The 24,722-nt window shown below is 41.1% G+C and overlaps 2 protein-coding genes across 6 annotated transcripts; one reads left to right on the top strand and one right to left on the bottom strand.

Moving 5' to 3' along the window:
• Positions 1–860: 860 nt before the first annotated feature.
• On the top strand, positions 861–18,620 carry nsg2 (neuronal vesicle trafficking associated 2). Its single transcript, XM_049466658.1, has 5 exons — positions 861–936; positions 1,094–1,279; positions 8,935–9,054; positions 16,937–17,047; positions 17,593–18,620. The coding sequence occupies exons 2-5, from the start codon at positions 1,151–1,153 to the stop codon at positions 17,785–17,787; spliced, it is 555 nt and encodes a 184-aa protein (XP_049322615.1). The 5' UTR covers positions 861–936; positions 1,094–1,150; the 3' UTR covers positions 17,788–18,620.
• Positions 18,621–21,919: 3,299 nt separating this feature from the next.
• Positions 21,920–24,501, bottom strand: LOC111197095 (zinc finger protein 239). Of its 5 annotated transcripts, none has more exons than XM_049466677.1 (2): positions 23,829–24,501; positions 21,920–23,641 (listed from the first exon to the last, which is right to left on the bottom strand). In XM_049466677.1, exon 2 carries the CDS (start codon positions 23,321–23,323, stop codon positions 22,322–22,324), a length of 1,002 nt encoding a protein of 333 aa, XP_049322634.1. In that variant the 5' UTR covers positions 23,324–23,641; positions 23,829–24,501; the 3' UTR covers positions 21,920–22,321. The 5 variants fall into 5 exon arrangements, with proteins under 5 accessions (XP_049322634.1, XP_049322633.1, XP_049322635.1 ...); XM_049466676.1 differs by having other exon boundaries at positions 21,920–24,100; positions 24,322–24,501; XM_049466678.1 differs by having other exon boundaries at positions 21,920–23,458; positions 24,322–24,501.
• Between the last annotated feature and the right edge of the window lie 221 nt (positions 24,502–24,722).

Genomic DNA, 24,722 nt, shown 5'->3' with positions numbered 1-24,722 from the left:
GGGAGGCCCACCGGTTCTGCTCTCTGAAGTGTCTTCACTGGTTCTTCACTGAATGTAGATTTTTAATAAAATATTAAGACTGTAAAATTGGTGAATATTATCAGAACAATAGAAACATCTCAGTTTTTATCACATAGTTACAGTGAGTAGGATGTAGGAAGTAGGGAGTAGTGAGTGGGGTGTAGGGAGCAGTGTGTAGGGAGTAGTGAGTAGGATGTAGGAAGTAGTGAGCAGGGAGTAGTGAGTGGGGTGTAGGGAGCAGTGAGTAGGATGTAGGGAGTAGTGAGTGGGGTGTAGGGAGCAGTAAGGATGTATGGAGTAGGGTGTAGTGAGTAGGGTGTAGGGAGTAGTGAGTGGGGTGTAGGGAGCAGTAAGGATGTATGGTGTAGGGAGTAGTGAGTGGGGTGTAGGGAGTAGTGAGTGGGGTGTAGGGAGTAGTGAGTGGGGTGTAGGGAGCAGTGAGTAGGATGTAGGGAGTAGTGAGTGGGGTGTAGGGAGCAGTAAGGATGTATGGAGTAGGGTGTAGTGAGTAGGGTGTAGGGAGTAGTGAGTGGGGTGTAGGGAGCAGTAAGGATGTATGGTGTAGGGAGTAGTGAGTGGGGTGTAGGGAGTAGTGAGTGGGGTGTAGGGAGTAGTGAGTGGGGTGTAGGGAGCAGTGAGTAGGATGTAGGGAGTAGTGAGTAGGGTGTAGGGAGCAGTGTATTTGGAAGGAACAGTTTTGGAGACGCCACGCGCCTCTTGCATTGCCCCTAAGGTAACACTAGATGGCGCGCGAGACTTGTGCGTGCTCGGTGCGCGTGCTCGTGGTCCTCGGGGTTGGGTGGATTCATATTGGAGCACCCACACTGGTCGCGCCCCGCCCCCAAGCCCCAGCCCCCGCCCGGCTGCAGCTGCACGAGCGCGTCTCCGGAGCGACACTCGGCGCGCGGGGATCCGGTGAGTACTGCAGCGCACGGGGCTCGGGTGGGAGATGCGAGGATTTGACTGGTGATCAGATTCAGAAGGCGTGTGTGTGTGTATAGTGTATGTGTGTAAACAGTAGGGTAGGTACGGTGGGAATATCCCGGATGTAAACAGAGCTCTGTTTCTGCAGGTTGGAGCAGACGGTGGTGTAACTGGGAGTAATAAACTGGTGTAACTGGGAGTAATAATGGTGAAGCTGGGCAGTAATCTGCAGGATAAAGGCGGGAAATCGAGCAGCGCTGAAGACGGGTTCCAGACCGTCCCCCTCATCACCCCCCTGGATGTTACTCATCTTCAGTACCAGCCACCAGACAAGGTGAGCCCTCCCCATCACCCCCCCATTTTCTCCTCATCACCCCCATCATCTCTCTATCACCCTCCCCATCACCCCATCATCTCTGTCACAAGACAACAGTCAGCCAATCACTAACTGTTATCACGTTAATCACCAGTATGATTACCTGGACCTGTGATTTATTAGTCTTTTTGTTGTATGTAAATATCGCTCTGTTTCTTATCTCTCTTTGCAAATTATTGCTAAAATTCCCAGATGCAAACAGAGCTTCACTTTATCTCTCTCAGTTTTGATCAGTAAGAGGTCATAGGTCATCATTATTATATCATGCAGTAACTCATGATCTATGTTGAGTGGATTCTGATTGGGTACTGAAAGTAAGAACAGCAAATGATTACAGTGTTTACTGATTTTCAGAACTGGATTTTGTGCTGCATGTAATCTGAGTTTTGAGTTTCTGGCTCTTTAAAGAGAACAGTCTGCTGGTTTAGTGTTCGGACAGATTTCAGGAGCTGTTCTGGTACCGGACTGTTGGACCTGGAGGAGGGTTTACGTTCAGTGGACTCTCTGTATTTTTGTGTTCTGAGGACCGAAAAATATAAACCCTCCCACTGCAGTTTATATACACTTTTCAGAAGCAGAGTTAGAGGAATTAGGTCATTATTTTCTAAACTGGATTATTTTATACCCCCTGAGCAGCATTGTTTCCTGGACCCACAACAGGACGGAGATCATTAGATCATTAGACGGGAGAGCGTTATGCTGATTGGAAGCATCACTGTTAACGATATAAAGATGATGAGTCTTCATAACGTTGTTTTGGGAAATGATCGGATATGAGGGATCTGGCAGGACATCCACCCACACTTACCCAGGAGAAATCGGCGCCTCCAGATGTAACAACATTCTGATTAATATATTTCTGAGGAAAATGTATGATTAGAATAGCACTGCTGAGGTAAATGTGTGATTGGAATAGCACTGCTGAGGTAAATGTATTGTGATTAGTTTGGTATGTCTGCTGGGATCTTTAAACTGGAAAAGAATAATACATATATAAAAGTATTATAAAAGTATAAAAGAGGAATATCCCCTGATTCACCAAAACTTCCAGAACTTTCACTCTGAAGATTCAGTTACAGCACTGACCGTCTCGTGACATCATTTAGTATTCAGAATCATGATTCATTTCTGATTATGATCTGCAGGCCCCGCCCATCCCGCAGGTCTAATCACTTCCTGTAGTTCTGCTCAGTCTCCACTGGAGATTAACAGATTCTCCACAGTTATCAGGCAGAATCACACTGCACCAGGAATCTCTAATAATAATAATAAATTATTTATTTATACAGAAACTTCCAGATAGTACATCACATATACAGGCACAGTAATGGGGGAAACTGGGGAAAAAATATTTTACCAAAATCATAATATAAGGTACTAAACTTTAAATCTACCACTTTTACAACAAATGACATAACTAAATAGATTTTCCTCAGAAGTGCTAGCTATTCTAATACAAACATACCTCATACATATATACACTGCTCAAAAAAATAAAGGGAACACTCAAATAACACAATATAACTCCAAGTAAATCAAACTTCTGTGAAATTAAACTGTCCACTTAGGAAGCAACACTGATTGACAATCAATTTCACCTGCTGTTGTGCAAATGGAATAGACAACAGGTGGAAATTATTGGCAATTAGCAAGACACACTCAATAAAGGAGTGGTTCTGCAGGTGGGGACCACAGACCACGTCTCAGAACCTATGCTGTCTGGCTGATGTTTTGGTCAGTTTTGAATGTTGGTGGTTCTTTCACACTCGTGGTAGCATGAGACGGACTCTACAACCCACACAAGTGGCTCAGGTAGTGCAGCTCATCCAGGATGGCACATCAATGCGAGCTGTGGCAAGAAGGTTTGCTGTGTCTGTCAGCGTAGTGTCTAGAGGCTGGAGGCGCTACCAGGAGACAGGCCAGTACACCAGGAGACGTGGAGGAGGCCGTAGGATGGCAACAACCGAGCAGCAGGTGTGGGGTGGCATTTCTTTGGAGGGCCGCACAGCCCTCCATGTGTTCACCAGAGGTAGCCTGACTGCCATTAGGTACCGAGATGAGATCCTCAGACCCCTTGTGAGACCATATGCTGGTGCGGTTGGCCCTGGGTTCCTCCTAATGCAGGACAATGCTAGACCTCATGTGTCTGGAGTGTGTCAGCAGTTCCTGCAAGATGAAGGCATTGAAGCTATGCCCGCCCGCCCGTTCCCCAGACCTGAATCCGATTGAGCACATCTGGGACATCATGTCTCGCTCCATCCACCAACGTCACGTTGCACCACAGACTGTCCAGGAGTTGGCGGATGCTTTAGTCCAGGTCTGGGAGGAGATCCCTCAGGAGACCATCCGCCACCTCATCAGGAGCATGCCCAGGCGTTGTAGGGAGGTCATACAGGCACGTGGAGGCCACACACAATACTGAGCCTCATTTTGACTTGTTTTAAGGACATTACATTAAAGTTGGATCAGCCTGTAGTGTGTTTTTTCACTTTAATTTTGTGTGTGGCTCCAAATCCAGGCCTCCATTGGTTAATAAATTTGATTTCCATTGATGATTTTTGTGTGATTTTGTTGTCAGCACATTCAACTTTGTACAGAACAAAGTATTCAATGAGAATATTTCATTCATTCAGATCTAGGATGTGTTATTTGAGTGTTCCCTTTATTTTTTTGAGCAGTGTATATATATATATATATATATATATATATATATATATATATATTCTAATAATACATTTACTTCAGTAGTGCTATTATATAATTCTACATAACCAATAAGCAACTTTTCCTGCTGCCACTGCTGGACTGCAATATAGCTTAAAGTATTTTTGTTGTTGAAAAGATGATAAATTGTCTTTTCACTTATTCTGTCCTTATTCTGTCATTTTTGGGTAAATAGGTTTGGTTGAAAATATTCAGTGCACTCATATTTCAGTTTAAAACACCAATTGATCTCCTCACAACCATTAACTACAAATTACCACCATCTTATCATCATTCTGACCCATCTCCTGATTATCCATCCCTCATGTAGACTCAATATTGATTGATTATTCAGGAGCATCACCTGGCCTGTAGACGCTGGTTGTGTGGAGGTGGGTAAACTGGGAGAGCAGTGCTGTTGGGGTTCAGGAGGAGAATAAATATCAAGGTGAAGGTCGGTACACCGTGATCTCAGAGTTGAGGAAAAGTGAACGAGGCTCGTCTCTGCATCGCCGACCATAAACCACATAAACACCATAAACCACATAAACACCATAAACCATAAATACCGTAAACCACATAAACACCATAAACCACATAAACACCATAAACCATAAATACCGTAAACCACATAAACACCATAAACCACATAAACACCATAAACCATAAATACCGTAAACCACATAAACCACATAAACATCATAAACCACATAAACACCATAAACCATAAATACCGTAAACCACATAAACACCATAAACCACATAAACATCATAAACCACATAAACACCATAAACCATAAATACCGTAAACCACATAAACCACATAAACACCATAAACCACATAAACACCATAAACCACATAAACACCACAAACCACATAAACACCATAAACCACATAAACACCACAAACACCATAAACCACATAAACACCATAAACCACACAAACACCATAAAGCACATAAACACCATAAACCACATAAACACCATAAACCATATAAACACCATAAACCACATAAACACCATAAACCATATAAACACCATAAACCACATAAACACCATAAACCACATAAACACCATACACCAAATAAACACCATAAACCACATAAACACTATAAACCACATAAACACCATACACTAAGTAAACACCATAAACCACATAAACACCATAAACAGCATAAACACCATAAACTACATAAACACCATAAACCACAAACACCATAAACCACATAAACACCACAAACCACATAAAAACCATAAACCACATAAACACCATGAACCACATAAACACCATAAACTACATAAACACCATAAACTACATAAACACCATAAACTACATAAACACCAAAAACCACATAAACACCACAAACCACATAAACTACATAAACACCATAAACCACATTAACACCATAAACCACATTAACACCATAAACCATAAATACCGTAAACCACATAAACACCATAAACCACATAAACACCATAAACCACATAAACACCATAAACCACATAAACACCACAAACACCATAAACCACATAAACACCATAAACCACACAAACACCATAAAGCACATAAACACCATAAACCACATAAACACCATAAACCATATAAACACCATAAACCATAAACCACATAAACACCATAAACCATATAAACACCATAAACCACATAAACACCATAAACCACATAAACACCATGCACCAAATAAACACCATAAACCACATAAACACTATAAACCACATAAACACCATAAACCACATAAACACCATACACTAAGTAAACACCATAAACTACATAAACACCACAAACACCATAAACCACATAAACACCACAAACCACATAAACACCACAAACCACATAAACACCATAAACCACATAAACACCATGAACCACATAAACACCATAAACTACATAAACACCATAAACTACATAAACACCATAAACCACATTAACACCATAAACCACATTAACACCATAAACCACATAAACACCATAAACCACATACACACCATAAGCCACATACACACCATAAACCACATAAACACCATAAACCACATAAACACCATAAACCACATAAACACCATAAACCATAAACCACATAAACACCACAAACCACATAAACACCACAAACCACATAAACACCATAAACCACATTAACACCATAAACACCATAAACCACATAAACACCGCAAACACCATAAACCACATAAACACCATAAACCACATAAACACCATACACTAAATAAACACCATAAACCATATAAACACCATTAACCACATAAACACCATAAACCACATAAACACCATAAACCACATAAACACCATAAATACCATTCCTTGGGGAATTAACACCGTACGGCATGCTTTAATTATCAGGGGGTATTATCGATTATTGATTTTCAAACGCTTCAGTGAATGTAAACGCTTCAAAAATGTAAAAACACTTTTGGTGTGAAAAGTAGAAATATTAACTAAATCTGAACAGCATTAGTTTATTTAAAGTTATATTGCAGTGTTGGGGTTCTACCATAAAGCACATAAACACCATAAACCACATAAACACCATAAACCATATAAACACCATAAACCATAAACCACATAAACACCATAAACCATATAAACACCATAAACCACATAAACACTATAAACCACATAAACACCATAAACCACATAAACACCATAAACCACATAAACAGCATAAACAGCATAAACACCATAAACTACATCAACACCATACACCACACAAACACCATAAACACCACAAACACCATAAACCACATAAACACCACAAACCACATAAACACCACAAACCACATAAACATCATAAACCACATAAACACCATAAACCACATAAACCACATAAACACCATAAACCACATAAACCACATAAACACCACAAACCACATAAACACCACAAACCACATAAACACCATAAACTACATAAACACCATAAACTACATAAACACTAAAAACCACATAAACACCACAAACCACATACACTACATAAACACCATAAACTACATAAACACCATAAACCACATTAACACCATAAACCACATTAACACCATAAACCACATAAACACCATAAACCACAAAAGCCACATAAACACCATAAACCACATTAACACCATAAACCACATAAACACCATAAACCACATAAGCCACATACACACCATAAACCACATAAACACCATAAACCATATAAACACCATGAACCACATAAACACCACAAACCACATTAACACCATAAACCATAAACACCATAAACCACATAAACACCATAAGCCACATAAACACCATAAACCACATAAACCACATTAACACCATAAACCACATTAACACCATAAACCACATTAACACCATAAACCATATAAACACCATGAACACCATAAACCACATAAACACCATAAACCACATAAACACCATAAACCACATTAACACCATAAACCACATTAACACCATAAACCACATTAACACCATAAACCACATAAACACCACAAACCACATTAACACCATAAACCATAAACACCATAAACCACATAAACACCATAAGCCACATAAACACCATAAACCACATAAGCCACATAAACCACATAAACACCATAAACCACATTAACACCATAAACCACATTAACACAATAAACCATAAACCACATAAACACCACAAACCACATAAACACCACAAACCACATAAACACCATAAACCACATTAACACCATAAACACCACAAACACCATAAACCACATAAACACCATACACTAAATAAACACCATACACTAAATAAACACCATAAACCATATAAACACCATAAACCACATAAACACCATAAACCACATAAACACCATAAACCACATAAACACCATAAACCACATAAACACCATAAACCACATAAACACCATAAACCACATTAACACAATAAACCATAAACCACATAAACACCACAAACCACATAAACACCACAAACCACATAAACACCATAAACCACATTAACACCATAAACACCATAAACACCATAAACACCACAAACACCATAAACCACATAAACACCATACACTAAATAAACACCATACACTAAATAAACACCATAAACCACATAAACACCATAAACCACATAAACACCATAAACCACATAAACACCATGAACCACATAAACACCATAAATACCATTCCTTGGGGAATTAACACCGTACGGCATGCTTTAATTATCAGGGGGTATTATCGATTATTGATTTTCAAACGCTTCAGTGAATGTAAACGCTTCAAAAATGTAAAAACACTTTTGGTGTGAAAAGTAGAAATATTAACTAAATCTGAACAGCATTAGTTTATTTAAAGTTATATTGCAGTGTTGGGGTTCTACCATAAAGCACATAAACACCATAAACCACATAAACACCATAAACCATATAAACACCATAAACCATAAACCACATAAACACCATAAACCATATAAACACCATAAACCACATAAACACTATAAACCACATAAACACCATAAACCACATAAACACCATAAACCACATAAACACCATAAACCACATAAACACCATGAACCACATAAACACCATAAATACCATTCCTTGGGGAATTAACACCGTACGGCATGCTTTAATTATCAGGGGGTATTATCGATTATTGATTTTCAAACGCTTCAGTGAATGTAAACGCTTCAAAAATGTAAAAACACTTTTGGTGTGAAAAGTGGAAATATTAACTAAATCTGAACAGCATTAGTTTATTTAAAGTTATATTGCAGTGTTGGGGTTCTATACCACCCCCCTCCCCCCCCCCAAAAAAACAGGTATAACAATCTCCGTGCCGAGAATGTGTTTTTTTATATATTTTAATTTGGCAAATAATCGGTGCACGCCGAGTTTCAGTGTGAGTGTTCACTATTATATTTACTGATTTTCAGGTGGTGGTGAAAACACGGACTGAGTATCAGACGGATCAGAAGAACAAGGCCAAGCTGAAGGTGCCCAAAGTGGAGGAGTTCAGCATCAGCTTCACTGACGGAGTGTCTGAGAGACTGAAGGTGTGGAGGATTCTGTTCTATTCAGATCATTTGATCACTGATTGTGATACTGGTGTAGAGAGTCACTGTTCCTCTGCTGAAGGATCACTATATTTATATATATGTATTTATCACTATATAGTAGGGGTGTGACGAGACACTAATATCACGAGAAGAGACGAGACACGATACTGAGTTCACGAGAACGAGACGAGATTTAAAAATAAAATTTTAAAGAAAACCTCAAAAATGAAAAATGGCTTGAAAACTAGAGTTTTATTTGACAAAATCATATAACGCAAACTTAACAGACTGGTTTCTCTCAAATATTGATTTTATAAGAAATAGAAGTAAGAATAAGAATAAAAAATAAAAATAAAACTTTTCTAGGTCTTATACAGTGAAAAACCACAACCAGTCATATTAAGACTAGGGTTTGTGTGTTTTTTCTCCTAAATCTCTTGTAATTTAAATATTCATAACTGTAACCAGTCATATTAAGACTATGCTTGAAGTGAAACAGAGACAGAACATGTTTTTAAATACAGTACAGAGCTTAGGGATTAGTACAGCTGACTATGAAATAGTCACGTGTAGGATTTACTTACAGTATTTACATATGGTTTGTGTCTTTTTGGTCACTTTGTTACCTGTTACCTTTGGTGTTGTGTGATGCTGTATGGTAACTGTATGATGCTGTATGATGCTGTATGGTGCTGTGTGGTGTTATACAGTGGTGTATGGTGCTGTGCCGTGCGGTATGGTGCTGTACGGTGCTGTATGGTAACTGTACGGTGCTGTACATTGTCGGATGATGTAAAGAGCGTTTAGAACAGGAAGGTCTAATCTCTGCATCTCTGCTGGCGGAAGGTCCCGCGGGCTGGCCGTATTCCCCGCGGTCGCTCTGCCGGCGGCTGCACGACGAATGTTCCCCTTCATTAAACCTTCAAAACAAAGGAGTGCAGGTCTCCTGGTATCGGCTGCAGCCGGGCGGAACACATTAACACATCACGCTCTGATTAGTGGGAAATTAAGACGCCGTAATTGAGGGGGGCGGGACTTGAGCGCATGGAACGGCCTGAGGATGAGTTTGGATTGGTGTGGAGTTTGGTGGAGGCGGAGTTTGATGTTATATTGAATATTTTGCTAAATGGTGAGAAACAGCCGTTTACCAGAGATCACAGAGAGAACCAAACCCTGAAACATCAGCGACCTTCAGACTGAACCAACTTCCTCTCATCTCTCTCTCCACTGCCACAGTCTCCATGGCTTCCGGCCTCCATACCTGTATCACTACCAGGGAGCCGAGGGAGCAATTAGTACCACTCTCTCTCTCTCTATCTCTCTCTCTCTATCTCTCTCTCTCTCTCTCTCTCTCTTTAACTCTCTCTCTATCTCTCTCTCTCTCTCTTTAACTCTCTCTCTCTCTTTAACTCTCTCTATCTCTCTCTCTCTCTCTCTTTAACTCTCACTCTCTTTAACTCTCTCTCTCTCTCTTTAACGCTCTCCCTTTAATTCTCACTACTACTCTTTATTTTACTCTGTCTCTCTTGTGTCTCTTTCTCTCTCCTACTTTCTCGCTCACTACACAGTGATGGTAGGTAATAGTAGGGACTGCAGCCCTTTCAGCCCATTCTTTTAATCCGGCCCTGTAGATGACAGTAGGTGAGTGTAGATGACAGTAGGTGAGTGTAGATGACAGTAGGTGATGGTAGGTGAGTGTAGATGACAGTAGGTGAGTGTAGATGAGAGTAGGTGATGGTAGATGACAGTAGGTGATGGTAGATGACAGTAGGTGATGGTAGGTAATGGTAGATGACAGTAGGTGATGGTAGGTGACAGTAGGTGATGGAATGTGACAGTAGGTGAGTGTAGGTGATGGTAGATGACAGTAGGTGAAGATAGGTAATGGCAGATGACAGTAGGTGATGGTAGGTGAGTGTAGATGACAGTAGGTGATGGTAGGTGAGTGTAGATGACAGTAGGTGATGGTAGGTGAGTGTAGATGACAGTAGGTGATGGTAGATGACAGTAGGTGATGGTAGATGACAGTAGGTGAGTGTAGATGACAGTAGGTGATGGTAGATGACAGTAAGTGATGGTAGGTGATGGTAGATGACAGTAGGTGAGTGTAGATGACAGTAGGTGATGGTAGATGACAGTAAGTGATGGTAGGTGATGGTAGATGACAGTAGGTGATGGTAGATGACAGTAGGTGATGGTAGATGACAGTAGGTGATGGTACGTGACAATAGGTGAGTGTAGATGACAGTAGGTGAGTGTAGATGACAGTAGGTGATGGTAGATGACAGTAGGTGATGGTAGGTGATGGTAGATGACAGTAAGTGATGGTAGGTGATGGTAGATGACAGTAGGTGATGGTAGATGACAGTAAGTGATGGTAGGTGATGGTAGATGACAGTAGGTGATGGTAGGTGATGGTAGATGACAGTAGGTGATGGTAGGTGATGGTAGATGACAGTAGGTGATGGTAGATGACAGTAAGTGATGGTAGGTGATGTTAGGTAAAGATAGGTAATGGTAGGTGCGTATAGATGATGGTAGGTTACGGTAGGTGAGTGTAGATGACAGTAGGTGATGGTAGGTAATGGTATATGACAGTAGGTGATGGTAGGTGATGGTAGGTGAGAGTAGGTGATGGTAGGTAAAGATAGGTAATGGTAGGTGAAGGTAGGTGAGTGTAGGTAATGGTAGGTGATGGTAGATGACAGTAGGTGATGGTAGATGACAGTAGGTGAGTATAGATGATGGTAGGTGATGGTAGGTAATGGTAGATGACAGTAGGTGATGGTAGGTGAGTGTAGATGACAGTAGGTGATGGTAGATGACAGTAGGTGATGGTAGATGACAGTAGGTGAGTGTAGATAGTTAATGGTAGGTGAGTATAGATGATGGTAGGTGACGGTAGGTGAGTGTAGATGACAGTAGGTGATGGTAGGTAATGGTAGATGACAGTAGGTGATGGTAGATGACAGTAGGTGATGGTAGATGACAGTAGGTGATGGTAGGTGACAGTAGGTGAGTGTAGATGACAGTAGGTGAGTGTAGGTGATGGTAGGTGAAGATAGGTAATGGCAGATGACAGTAGGTGATGGTAGGTGAGTGTAGATGACAGTAGGTGATGGTAGGTGAGTGTAGATGACAGTAGGTGATGGTAGGTGAGTGTAGATTACAGTAGGTGATGGTAGATGACAGTAGGTGATGGTAGGTGAGTGTAGATTACAGTAGGTGATGGTAGATGACAGTAGGTGATGGTAGGAAAAGATAGGTAATGGTAGGTGAGTATAGATGATGGTAGGTGAGTGTAGATGACAGTAGGTGATGGTAGGTGACGGTAGGTGATAGTAGGTATAGATAGGTAATGGTAGGTGAGTATAGATGATGGTAGGTGACGGTAGGTGAGTGTAGATGACAGTAGGTGATGGTAGGTAATGGTAGATGACAGTAGGTGATGGTAGATGACAGTAGGTGATGGTAGATGACAGTAGGTGATGGTAGGTGAGTGTAGATGACAGTAGGTGAGTATAGATGATGGTAAGTGACAGTAGGTGAGTATAGATGATGGTAGATGACAGTAGGTGAGTATAGATGATGGTAGATGACAGTAGGTGATGGTAGATTACAGTAGATTACAGTAGGTGAGTATAGATGATGGTAGATGACAGTAGGTGATGGTAGATGACAGTAGGTGATGGTAGATGACAGTAGGTGATGGTAGATGACAGTAGGTGAGTATAGATGATGGTAGATGACAGTAGGTGATGGTAGATGACAGTAGGTGATGGTAGATGACAGTAGGTGATGGTAGATGACAGTAGATGACAGTAGGTGAGTATAGATGATGGTAGATGACAGTAGGTGATGGTAGATGACAGTAGGTGATGGTAGATGACAGTAGATGACGGTAGGTGATGGTAGATGACAGTAGGTGATGGTAGATGACAGTAGGTGATGGTAGATGACAGTAGATTACAGTAGGTGATGGTAGGTGAGTGTAGATGGCAGTAGGTGAGTGTAGATGGCAGTAGGTGATGGTAGGTGAGTGTAGATGGCAGTAGGTGAGTGTAGATGGCAGTAGGTGAGTGTAGATGACAGTAGGTGATGGTAGGTGACGGTAGGTGAGTGTAGGTGACGGTAGGTAATGATAGGTAATGGTAGATAACAGTAGGTGATGGTATATGAGTGATTTTTGTAATGTGTATAAATATCTATATATTTTATATTTATATATAATATACAGTGGCAGCAGCGCAGCAGGAATCTGAGCGGTGGAGTAAATCCGGCTGAGGGATTATTATTATTATTTTGGGTCTGTGGATTAAAGTGACGTCAAATCTTTAAAAAAACAAAAACAGGAAAAGTAAAAGCAGGCGTGGCTGTACTGAGCGGAGAGACGGGTGATAAACAGATACAGATGGTGGAGGAAACAGACGAGGCTGATCTGTAGAAACAGTGATGTTCGGCTGAGTGACCCGGTTTAGCCGCTCGGCCGCCGGCAGGACTGTCAGTGTGAATCTTCTCTCATTGGAACGACTGAGACGAGTGAAGAGAACACCCCGGAAACCCACCGCCACTGCCGCCACTTTATAACCACCACCACTGCTTTATAACCACCACCACCGTATTATAACCACCACCACCGCTTTATAACCACCACCACCGTATTATAACCACCACCACAGCTTTATAACCACCACCACCGTATTATAACCACCACCACAGCTTTATAACCACCAACACCATATTATAACCACCACCACAGCTTTATAACCACCACCACCGTATTATAACCACCACCACAGCTTTATAACCACCACCACCGTATTATAACCACCACCACAGCTTTATAACCACCAACAACACTTTATAACCACCACCACAGCTTTATAACCACCACCACCGTATTATAACCACCACCACAGCTTTATAACCACCACCACCGTATTATAACCACCACCACCGCTTTATAACCACCACCACCGTATTATAACCACCTCCACTGCCGCCGCTTTATAACCGACACCACCGTATTATAACCACCACCACCGCTTATAACCACCACCACCGTATTATAACCACAGCCACTGTCGCCGCTTTATAACCGACACCACCATATTATAACCACCACCACCGTATTATAAACACCTCCACTGCCGCCGCTTTATAACCACCGCCACCGTATTATAACCACCACCACCATATTATAACCACCACCACCGTATTATAACCACCACCACCGTATTATAACCACTACCACTGCCGCCGCTTTATAACCACCACCGTATTATAACCACCATCACCGCTTTATAACCACCACCACCGTATTATAACCACACCACCATATTATAACCACCACCACCGTATTATAACCACCACCACTGCCGCCGCTTTATAACCACCACCACCGCTTTATAACCACTGCCACCGTATTATAACCACCACCACTACCATATTATAACCACCACCACCGCTTTATAACCACCACCACCGCTTTATAACCATCAACAACGCTTTATAACCACCACCACAGCTTTATAACCACAACCACCGTATTATAACCACCACCGCTTTATAACCACCACCACCGTATTATAACCACCGCCACTGCCGCCGCTTTATAACCACCACCACCGTATTATAACCACCACCACCGTATTATAACCACCTCCACTGCCGCCGCTTTATAACCGACACCACCGTATCATAACCAGCACCACCGCTTATAACCACCACCACCGTATTATAACCACCTCCACTGCCGCCGCTTTATAACCACCACCACCGTATTATAACCACCACCACCGCTTTATAACCACTGCCACCGTATTATAACCACCACCACTACCATATTATAACCACCACCACCGCTTTATAACCACCACCACCGCTTTATAACCATCAACAACGCTTTATAACCACCACCACAGCTTTATAACCACAACCACCGTATTATAACCACCACCACCGCTTTATAACCACCACCACCGTATTATAACCACCGCCACTGCCGCCGCTTTATAACCACCACCACCGTATTATAACCACCACCACCGTATTATAACCACCTTCACTGCCGCCGCTTTATAACCGACACCACCGTATCATAACCAGCACCACCGCTTATAACCACCGCCACTGTATTATAACCACCACCACCGTATTATAACCACCACCACCGTATTATAACCACACCACCATATTATAACCACCACCGTATTATAACCACCACCACTGCCGCCGCTTTATAACCACCACCACCGTATTATAACCACCACCACCGCTTTATAACCACTGCCACCGTATTATAACCACCACCATATTAAAACCACCACCACCATATTATAACCACCACCACCGTATTATAACCACCGCCACTGCCGCCGCTTTATAACCACCACCACCGTATTATAACCACCACCACCGCTTTATAATCGCCACCACCGTATTATAACCACGACCACGTATTATAACCACCGCCACTGCCACCGCTTTATAACCACCACCACCGTATTATAACCACCACCACCGTATTATACCCACCACCACCCCATAATAATCACCACCACCGTATTATAACCACCTCCACTGCCGCCGCTTTATAACCACCACCACCGTATTATAACCCACCACCACCGTATTATAACCCACCACCACCCCATAATAACCGCCACCACCGCCACTTTATAAACCATTTTTAACACACTGCTAGCTAACTTAGCTTTAGCATTTTTTTTTACTGTCCCTCTCTGTGTAAATAATCTGGGGGATAGATGATTAGAATTCTGAAATCCAGTGTAGAATTGAAAAGATATATAAAAAATGCACAATAGATTAATTTTGTCTGTAAAAATATTTATTAGTTTTAATATTAATAAAGCGTTAGAGATGCACCACAGTGGAGTTTTTTGTCTGAAAACCAAAAACAAACTAATAAAACGTTTAACTAAGTACAAAATACTGAATTCATTTTCTGCAGTAATAAATAGTATAAATGTATCAATGTAAGATCTTTCCCCTCATCACTCCTAGGGTGATGTGGATCAGCACAAGGCTGTGTCTGTGAGCTGCTGTATCAGAACCGAGTCGCTGCACTTTCCTCCGAGCGTTAGCGTTAGGCGAAGTCTGACTTCACATGCATCGGAGGAGGCATGTGCTGGTCTTCTTCACCCTCCTGGTGTGTTGGAGCATCACTAGTGATAGGGGGAGGAGTCCTAATGAGTGCGTTGGGTAATTGGCCGTGTAAATTGGGGAGAAATTGAAAAAAAAAAACGGGTATTGCTGAGCGTGCGGATGCGACTCGGTGTCTCATTATAGAACAAAAGTGATGAATTTCTCCACCTTCGCTCGGCTATCTCGCATTTACGTCAGACACATTTGCATAATTCTAATTAGCTGGTGCTTGAAACTCCCAGTTACTGATACTGGAGCTGAATTGCGTAAAATCCCCCCCGACAGCGTCGCCGGCAGGAACCAGGATTTCTGAAGAGTCTGAAGATTCGCTGTTTGTGTCTCTTTGTTGTAATTAATGCGCTCTGACAGGCGGGGGCGTGTTCTCAGAACAGGGCTGGATACTGACAGTGTCGGATAATAAGCCTCTGATTGGCCGGTTCAGTTTCTCAACTGTTTCGATGTTTTGTTACAGAATCAGTTCTGGTTCGGTTTAAAAGCTCAGACTAACCACTCCCATAATCATCATCACCTGAGTACTGATCCCACACACCTGTCTGTGGTTTAGCTCTGTGTATTTATATCAGTTTGTACTGATCTGTAGTTGCAGCATTTCTGGTTGGAGATTTGTCAGAATACAGATTTCTGAAACAGTTTTACTCTAAACTGTAAAAAACAAAACCATAGAACTCTGTGTGAAATTTTTCTCCTGCAGGTCACCATCCTCATCGTCCTGGCTCTGGCGTTCCTGGCCTGTATAGTGTTCCTGGTCGTGTACAAAGCTTTTACTTACGATCACACCTGTCCAGATGGCTTCGTGTATAAGGTAAGAGTTTATATCACGTTTAGATAGAGCTGGAGTCTCTATACACTCAACATCCAGATTAAACTGAATTTTCTCTGAGAAAAGGCCACCAGAACACAAATTACATCTGTAGCTTTCCTCTTATAAAGATTTAGTGTATCTGATTAGTTTTTGCCATATTATAAACACTGTGACTAAAATAAAATTCTGAATTAAAGTTAAAGTTTATAGAAGAGCAGATCAGAACAGAAATATGTGTAAACTGAGGAAGCGCTGGTTTATTCTTCACTGATCAGAATTAATCTTTATTTTAGTGAACAAATTCTTAGATTGACGTAATTTTATTAACTTACCTCTTTTTAATGGGGTTCTGTAATTTATTAAAAAATAAATAATTACCATATTCCCGAGGTCACTCTGAACAGAACCGAGTTACAGAAGATCATAAATAACATTTCAGATTACAACTCTAAATAAACCCAGTCAGTCCCCACTAATAAAGTTATTATTATTATTATTATTATTATTATGGTAATTGTTGACCTGCCTCCTCTTTACTCCGACAGCACAAGCGGTGCATCCCGGCGTCACTGGAGGCATACTACACCGCCCAGGACTCCAGCGCCCGCGGACGCTTCTACACCGTCATCAGTCACTACAGCATCGCCAAGCAGACCTCCACCCGCTCCGTCTCCCCCTGGCTGCCCGGCGCCGCCGCCGCCCCCCACCACGCCAAACCCCCCAACACCGACAGCCAATGATCCTTCAACACCCCCCATAACCCCCCCCCAACTCCCCCTATAACCCTCCCAATACCCCCTATAACCCCCCATAACCCCCCCAATACCCCCTATAACCCCCCCATAACACCCCTAACCCCCCTTAAACCACCCTAAAACCAGCTAAACCCCCACAAAACCAACACCCCCCACTTATTAAACAGCAGTCACTGTCCCGGGTCACTCTGTCACCTGATTTACCCACAATGCTCCATTTTATCTCCTCTGTTTGTTAGTTTTTACTCCTGTAATTTCTCATGACTATTGATTTATTTATTTTGAATATTTATTTATTTATTATTGTATAATTGCTGAGATTTGTTTGTATTTGATATCTGAGAGTTTGTATAAAGGCATGACTGTTTCTCCCGCAGTTCTGACCCGTTTTGTAGTTCTGTGGTTTTGTAGTTCTGTAGTTCTCTGTCCGGTTTATTGTGAAAGGCATGATGCAAATAAGGGAAGCTTTTTGTGGTTCAGTTTCTGTGGATTTACATTAAGATCTAATCTGATTTTTTATGGTGATTGGGTAACGACAGTAATGTAACCATGGCGACGGAGCGCGGGGTGAACGTGTGTTCTGGTTCCTCTTTTGAGCCGAAGTGTAAAATAAGGTTATTCAGCAGTTTGTGCTTCATCACTGGAGGAGGAACCGAGTCCAGAACCTCGAGGTTCTGCTCCAGTTACAGATCTGCACTGTTCTCGTTTTTATATCTGTTATAAGTTTGTGTCGTTAGTGAACATGTAGCAAAACCCTGAGTATTTTTAATTGTCAATCGTTTAGAATTAATCAATAAAGATAAACAGGATGTTCAGTATATTCGTGTGCTCTGGTTCTGTCTCACTGAAACGCTGTAAAAAAATACTGAAGAAATTCACCGGTTCTGATGATCCGGTTTCGTCTGGAGCTTCACTGTGAAGTAAAGAGTTACACAGCAAGACGGCGGAGGAGGAGGTGGAGGAGGGGGAGGTGGAGCAGGGGGAGGGGGAGGAGGAGGTGGAGCAGGGGGAGGGGGAGGAGGAGGTGGAGGAGGGGGAGGTGGAGGTGAAGGCGGTGGTGGGGGCTGTGATTGACGGGAGGTTTATTTTTGCCCGACTTAATTATCAGCTCTGTTCTTCTCACTATCACCACCACTATCACTATAATCACCCCCTTAGAGAATCACATCCCTTTACCAAAGACCACACAACATTTATAAACACAGATTTATAAACTCTTATACACACACTTTATAACCAGGATATATAATTACCTGCAGTTCTGTCTCAGGCAGGTGTGGTCTGGGTCTCTCAGGGGCGGGGTTAAGGTAGTGCACCTCTGTGAGAAATTGTGGGATCATTCCTCTACACTGCAGCCGGACTGAGAGAAGCTGATCTTTCAACGAATCACCTGTTATTTAATCTGTCCTGCAGCCAGCCATCTTCACCCTCATCATCTTCACCATCTTCATCATCTTTATCATCTTCACAGTGATGTTGTGAAGAAGAAACCTGGATTTCTGTTTAGTCTTTAGCGACGAATCCAGGGAACCAGTAAGGTGGGAGATGGTTTGGGATCTGATGAAAGTCGGGTTTGACGCTTCAATCCTGCCTTTACTGTGGAGCATCTGAAACATCCCAGAATACTCCGGTTAAGAGTATACACTGAGAAATCTGATTACTGAGATCAAATACATCAGATTTCAGTAACAGTAATCGATTATGTAACTCAGTTAATATCAGTTGGATGTTTGATTGTGAGCTTTACACTGGTTGTGTTTTTGAGCTGCCGGCTGTGGAAACGTTGATCTGGATCAGTTATAATGCAGCCAGTATGATTTATTATAATGTGTCTGGATGTTCTGATGCTGGTCTGGGACGAGTGAGAACTGGAGCTGAACACTAAGAGAAGCTCTTTGATCCGGGATTAGCGCTAATCTGCTTGATTGAGTTTTGGGATCAGAGGATGTTCCTGAAACGAAATGAGCTGCAGTGGATTTGAGTGAATTCTCTGGAATTATTTATTATTAAGCACTGAGAGCGTTCACCGAGACCTGTGTCCTGTAATAATGTCCTGTAATAATGACCTGTGTTCATGAAGAATGGTGAACGCGTAGGCTACATTCACACAGCAGGTAAAAGGCCTAAATCTGATTTTCTGATGTTTATTTTAGTCTGTTTACACTACATTCTTAATATGATCCATGTCCGACATCAGTCTGAAGAGCAGCAGCGCTTCACGTGAAGTTTCAGTTTCATTTCTCTTATAATAAATACAGAAAAGAAAGTGAGGTAAGAGTTGCTGGAAACCCTGAGATATTTGAGCCTCAAAGGGTTAAACACAGAGCAAAACACACCCAGGACCCCTAAGATTAAACATTAAAATAGCACTTTGCCAAAATTAACCACACCCATGATTAATTAGGAGAATTAGAATATGCTTTTTGCTTTGCATGTTTTGAGGTGTATAAGCTGTACTTTTCCTGCTGTTACACTGGCAGAAACTAAGTAATTCAGATTTAGAGATTCAGATTAAGGATCTGTTCTGAACTCAGAGCTGTACCGTGACTTCTGGCCCGGAGGAGAGGGCTATAAAAAGCGAGAGGTGTGAGAGAGTTGACGGAGGTGAGAAGAGGAGGAGGAGGAAGGTTCTCTCAGGAACGCTCTTTGTTTCCTGTGATTAGAAATTTCACAGGAAGCTGTTTATTTTTTCTGATTTACTCTGTAATTTATAGCAGTCATGATTTATTTTTGTGCAGAGATTATTATTATTTTCTGAAAATCATATTTTATATATTTATTTAGTATTTCCTCATATCTGTCGTGAATCAGGGTGGATTATTGGTGAAATGGATGATTGGTGTAATTGATTACTGGTGTAATGAATTATTGATGTAATTGATTATTGGTGCAATGGATTGTTGGTGTAATGGATTATTGATGTAATGGATTATTGGTGTAATTGATTACTGGTGTAATGAATTATTGGTGTAATGGATTATTGGTGTAATGGATTATTGGTGTAATAGATTATTGGTGTAATGGATTATTGGTGTAATAAATTATTGGTGTAATGGATTATTGGTGTAACTGATTACTGATGTAATGAATTATTGATGTAATTGATTACTGGTGTAATGGATTATTGGTGTAATAGATTATTGGTGCAATGGATTATTGGTGTAATTGATTACTGGTGTAATGAATTATTGGTGTAATGGATTATTGCTGCAATGGATTATTTGTGCAATGGATTATTTGTGCAATGGATTATTGGTGTAATGGATTATTGGTGTAATTGATTACTGGTGTAATGGATTATTGGTGTAATGAATTATTGGTGCAATGGATTATTTTTGCAATGGATTATTGGTGTAATGGATTATTGGTGTAATGGATTATTGGTGTAATGGATTATTGGTGTAATAGATTATTGGTGTAATGAATCCAAACCCACCCAAACCCCCACCTTTACACCCACCCAAACCCCCACCTTTACACCCACCCAAAACCACACCTTTACACCCACCCAAAACCCTACCTCTATCTAAACCCCGGTTGGGCAGCAGTTTGCAGTATTATGTGAATGAGGGAGGAGGTCGGACTCTCAGTAAAAGAATCACACTGACCTCTAGTGGTTTAATTTACTGAGAGATTCAGTAAAGCCTCAGAATGAAGCTTTTCTTTCTCACTGAAAGTTTAGAATTTCATGGTCTGTTGGTGCTTTTAAAGTCCTGATTTAATCTGTTATAATAAAGTCATTAAGAACACATATAAATTCTATTATATATATTTGCACATGTATAAAGACCTGCTCTGTGCTCAACTTCAACCTCATAATGTGGCCTAAAGCACAACAATAATATTAATGTAAAATAAATTAACTGTAAGCCAGTGTTATTGCACAGCGTTTTGTTTAAATCAGTATTTTAAATTGCAGATATGTTGAATCAGTGGTTGCAGAGACTTAATTAATAGTCTCCAGACTGTTCATTTGATCATTTTAGCTTTTAGTATATTTGGATGATCCAGTCTAAATCAACAGTTAGGTCCAGAAATATTTGGACATTGACACAATCTTCACAATTTAAGATCTGTATTTCACCACACTGGATTAAAATTAAACATGAGATATAAATTAGTTTTTCAGCTTAATTTTTATTTTAAGATGTTAAACAAAAATATCTGATTAAGTGTTTAGGAATTACAAGCATTTTTCAGGAGCTCAGAAGTAACTGGACAAATTAAAATGTTCATTTTTAAACCTTTGTTGAGAATCTTCTGCTGCTGATGACTGTCTGAAGTTCTTTCCTCCTTTACGATGTTTTGTCTTTAGTCTTCAGGTGTTTTTTTTTTGTATTAAGTTAGAAGTGAAATTCTGCTGAATCGGGTTCAGATCTGCTGATTGACTCGATCGCTGCAGAATATTCACCTTCTTTACCTTAAAAAACTCCTGGGTTGTTTATCTGTACTGTGAAGCTCCATCCAATCAGATTTCTGCATTTGGTTGAATCTGAGCAGAAAGTAAATGCCTGTGACTTCAGAATTCACCACCACCATGTTTAACAGAGGATCTGTTGATACGTTCTGTATCGTCACACTCGGGTCTACTCATCCTGCTCATCATGCTCATGTTATTGGTACATTTGTGTACACTGAAAGTACTTAAATGCCTGAAGCTCCTCCCACACTGGGAGCAGTAATATGGTTTCTCTCCAGTATGAATGCGCTGGTGTTGAATCAGATTAAAAGCTTGATTGAAGCTCCTCCCACACTCTGAGCACTGATAGGGTTTCTCTCCAGTATGAATGCGCTGGTGTTTATGGAAATTACTCTGTTGATTGAAACTCTTCCCACAGTCTGAGCACTGAAACGGTTTCTCTCCAGTGTGAATTCTCTGGTGTCGCCACAGGGTTACCTGTTGACTGAAGCTCTTTCTGCACTCTGGGCACTGATACGGTTTTTCACCGGTGTGCATTCTCTGGTGACGCCAGAGAGTAATCTGTTGGTTAAAACTCTTTCCACACTCTAGGCACTGAAAGGGTTTCTCTCCAGTGTGAATTCTTTGGTGTGTTTTAAGATTACTCTGTGTAGTAAAACTCTTCCTGCACTCTGAGCAGTGAAACGGTTTCTCTCCAGTATGAATTCTTTGGTGCTGAAGGAGATGAATCTTTTGATTAAAACTCTCAGAACATTCTGAGCAGTGAAATGGTTTTTCTCCAGTGTGAACACGCTGGTGAATTTGGAGATGACTCTGCTGATTAAAACTCTTCCCACAGTCTGAACAGTGATAGGGTTTCTCTCCAGTATGAATTCGCTGATGTTGTTGGAGATGACTGCGTTGATTAAAACTCCTCCCGCAGTCTGAGCACTGATACGGTTTCTCTCCAGTATGAATTCTCCGGTGGATTCTGAGGGCGCCCTGCTGAATGAAACTCCTCCCACAGTCTGAACAGTGGTGAGTTTTCCTGTCCGAGTTTTGCTGCGTTTGGCTGCGAGGTGCAGAGGAGGATACTGGAGGAGTTCTGGAGATTTCAGACATGTTCTTTTCCTGTTTCAGCAGTTTTTAACAAATAGGTAAAATCTTCTGATTGTGTTTATTTGTGGAGCTAAATTTCAGCCAGGTAGGAAAGGCACTGGGAGCAGGAGAAGACATGGATCTGAACCACATTTAATTCTGAAAAAAAAAAGAAAATGTGCAGCAGAATTATTCCCCCAGTAAATCAACACTAAATCTGCTGTCCATCTTAAATGAAGCAGAATTGTGATCAATACCTCACACTGATCAATATCTCACACTGATCAATACCTCACACTGATCAATATCTCACACTGATTAATACCTCACACTGATCGATACCTCACACTGATCGATACATCACACTGATCAATACATCACACTGATCAATACATCACACTGACCAATACCTCACACTGACCAATACCTCACACTGATCAATACCTCACACTGATCAATACCTCACACTGATCGCTACATCACACTGATCAATACCTCACACTGATCGATACATCACACTGATTAATACCTTACACTGATCGATACATCACACTGATCAATACCTCACACTGATCGATACATCACACTGATTAATACCTTACACTGATCAATACATCACACTGATCAATATCTCACACTGATTAATACCTCACACTGATCGATACCTCACACTGATCGATACCTCACACTGATCGATACATCACACTGATCAATACATCACACTGATCAATACCTCACACTGGTCAATACATCACACTGACCAATACCTCACACTGATCAATACCTCACACTGATCAATACCTCACACTGATCGCTACATCACACTGATCAATACCTCACACTGATCGATACATCACACTGATTAATACCTCACACTGATCAATACATCACACTGATCAATACATCACACAGATCAATACCTCATACTAATCAAAACATCACACTGATCGATACCTCACACTAATCGATACCTCACACTGATCAATACCTCATGCTGATCGATACCTCACACTGATCAATACCTCATGCTGATCGATACCTTACACTGATCGATACAGTAAACGGCTCTGAATCACCTGAATCTCCGACACTCTGCACTAAACACGCGCAGCTGCAGAAAACCTGAAGCTCCGCTGAGGAGCCAATCACATCGCAGAACTCTAGTCCCGCCCAGGAGACAATGGCAGTACATCCGGCAACCAGCTGTCAAAATAAAAGTCCCACATCGCTGTGAGGCTTACGTCACTGTGTCACTATTACGTCACTATTAACCGAATATTTTCTTAATTTCAGTAACTCTATTAGATCAACCACCATCAAAATGATGTTGATTTAAAGTTTTGCTCTCTAAAAAAGCTTTCTAATAAACATAATTACACAAAAATGATGCATATTATCCTCAAATTAACTACAAAATACTAGA

The sequence above is a fragment of the Astyanax mexicanus genome, chromosome 17 (assembly GCF_023375975.1).
Source record: "Astyanax mexicanus isolate ESR-SI-001 chromosome 17, AstMex3_surface, whole genome shotgun sequence".
Classification (NCBI taxonomy): domain Eukaryota; kingdom Metazoa; phylum Chordata; class Actinopteri; order Characiformes; family Acestrorhamphidae; genus Astyanax; species Astyanax mexicanus.
Note: the sequence above shows the minus strand (reverse complement) of the source record. Positions and strands in the feature narration are given on the sequence as shown.

Bases quoted from the DNA above. Each gene is read 5' to 3' on its own strand.
- nsg2 (XM_049466658.1), top strand. From the start codon at position 1,151: ATGGTGAAGCTGGGCAGTAATCTGCAGGATAAAGGCGGGAAATCGAGC. The intron at 9,055-16,936 runs GTGTGGAGGATT...TTTCTCCTGCAG, and splicing joins GAGTGTCTGAGAGACTGAAG to GTCACCATCCTCATCGTCCT. The intron at 17,048-17,592 runs GTAAGAGTTTAT...TTACTCCGACAG, and splicing joins CAGATGGCTTCGTGTATAAG to CACAAGCGGTGCATCCCGGC.
- LOC111197095 (XM_049466677.1), bottom strand. From the start codon at position 23,323: ATGTCTGAAATCTCCAGAACTCCTCCAGTATCCTCCTCTGCACCTCGC.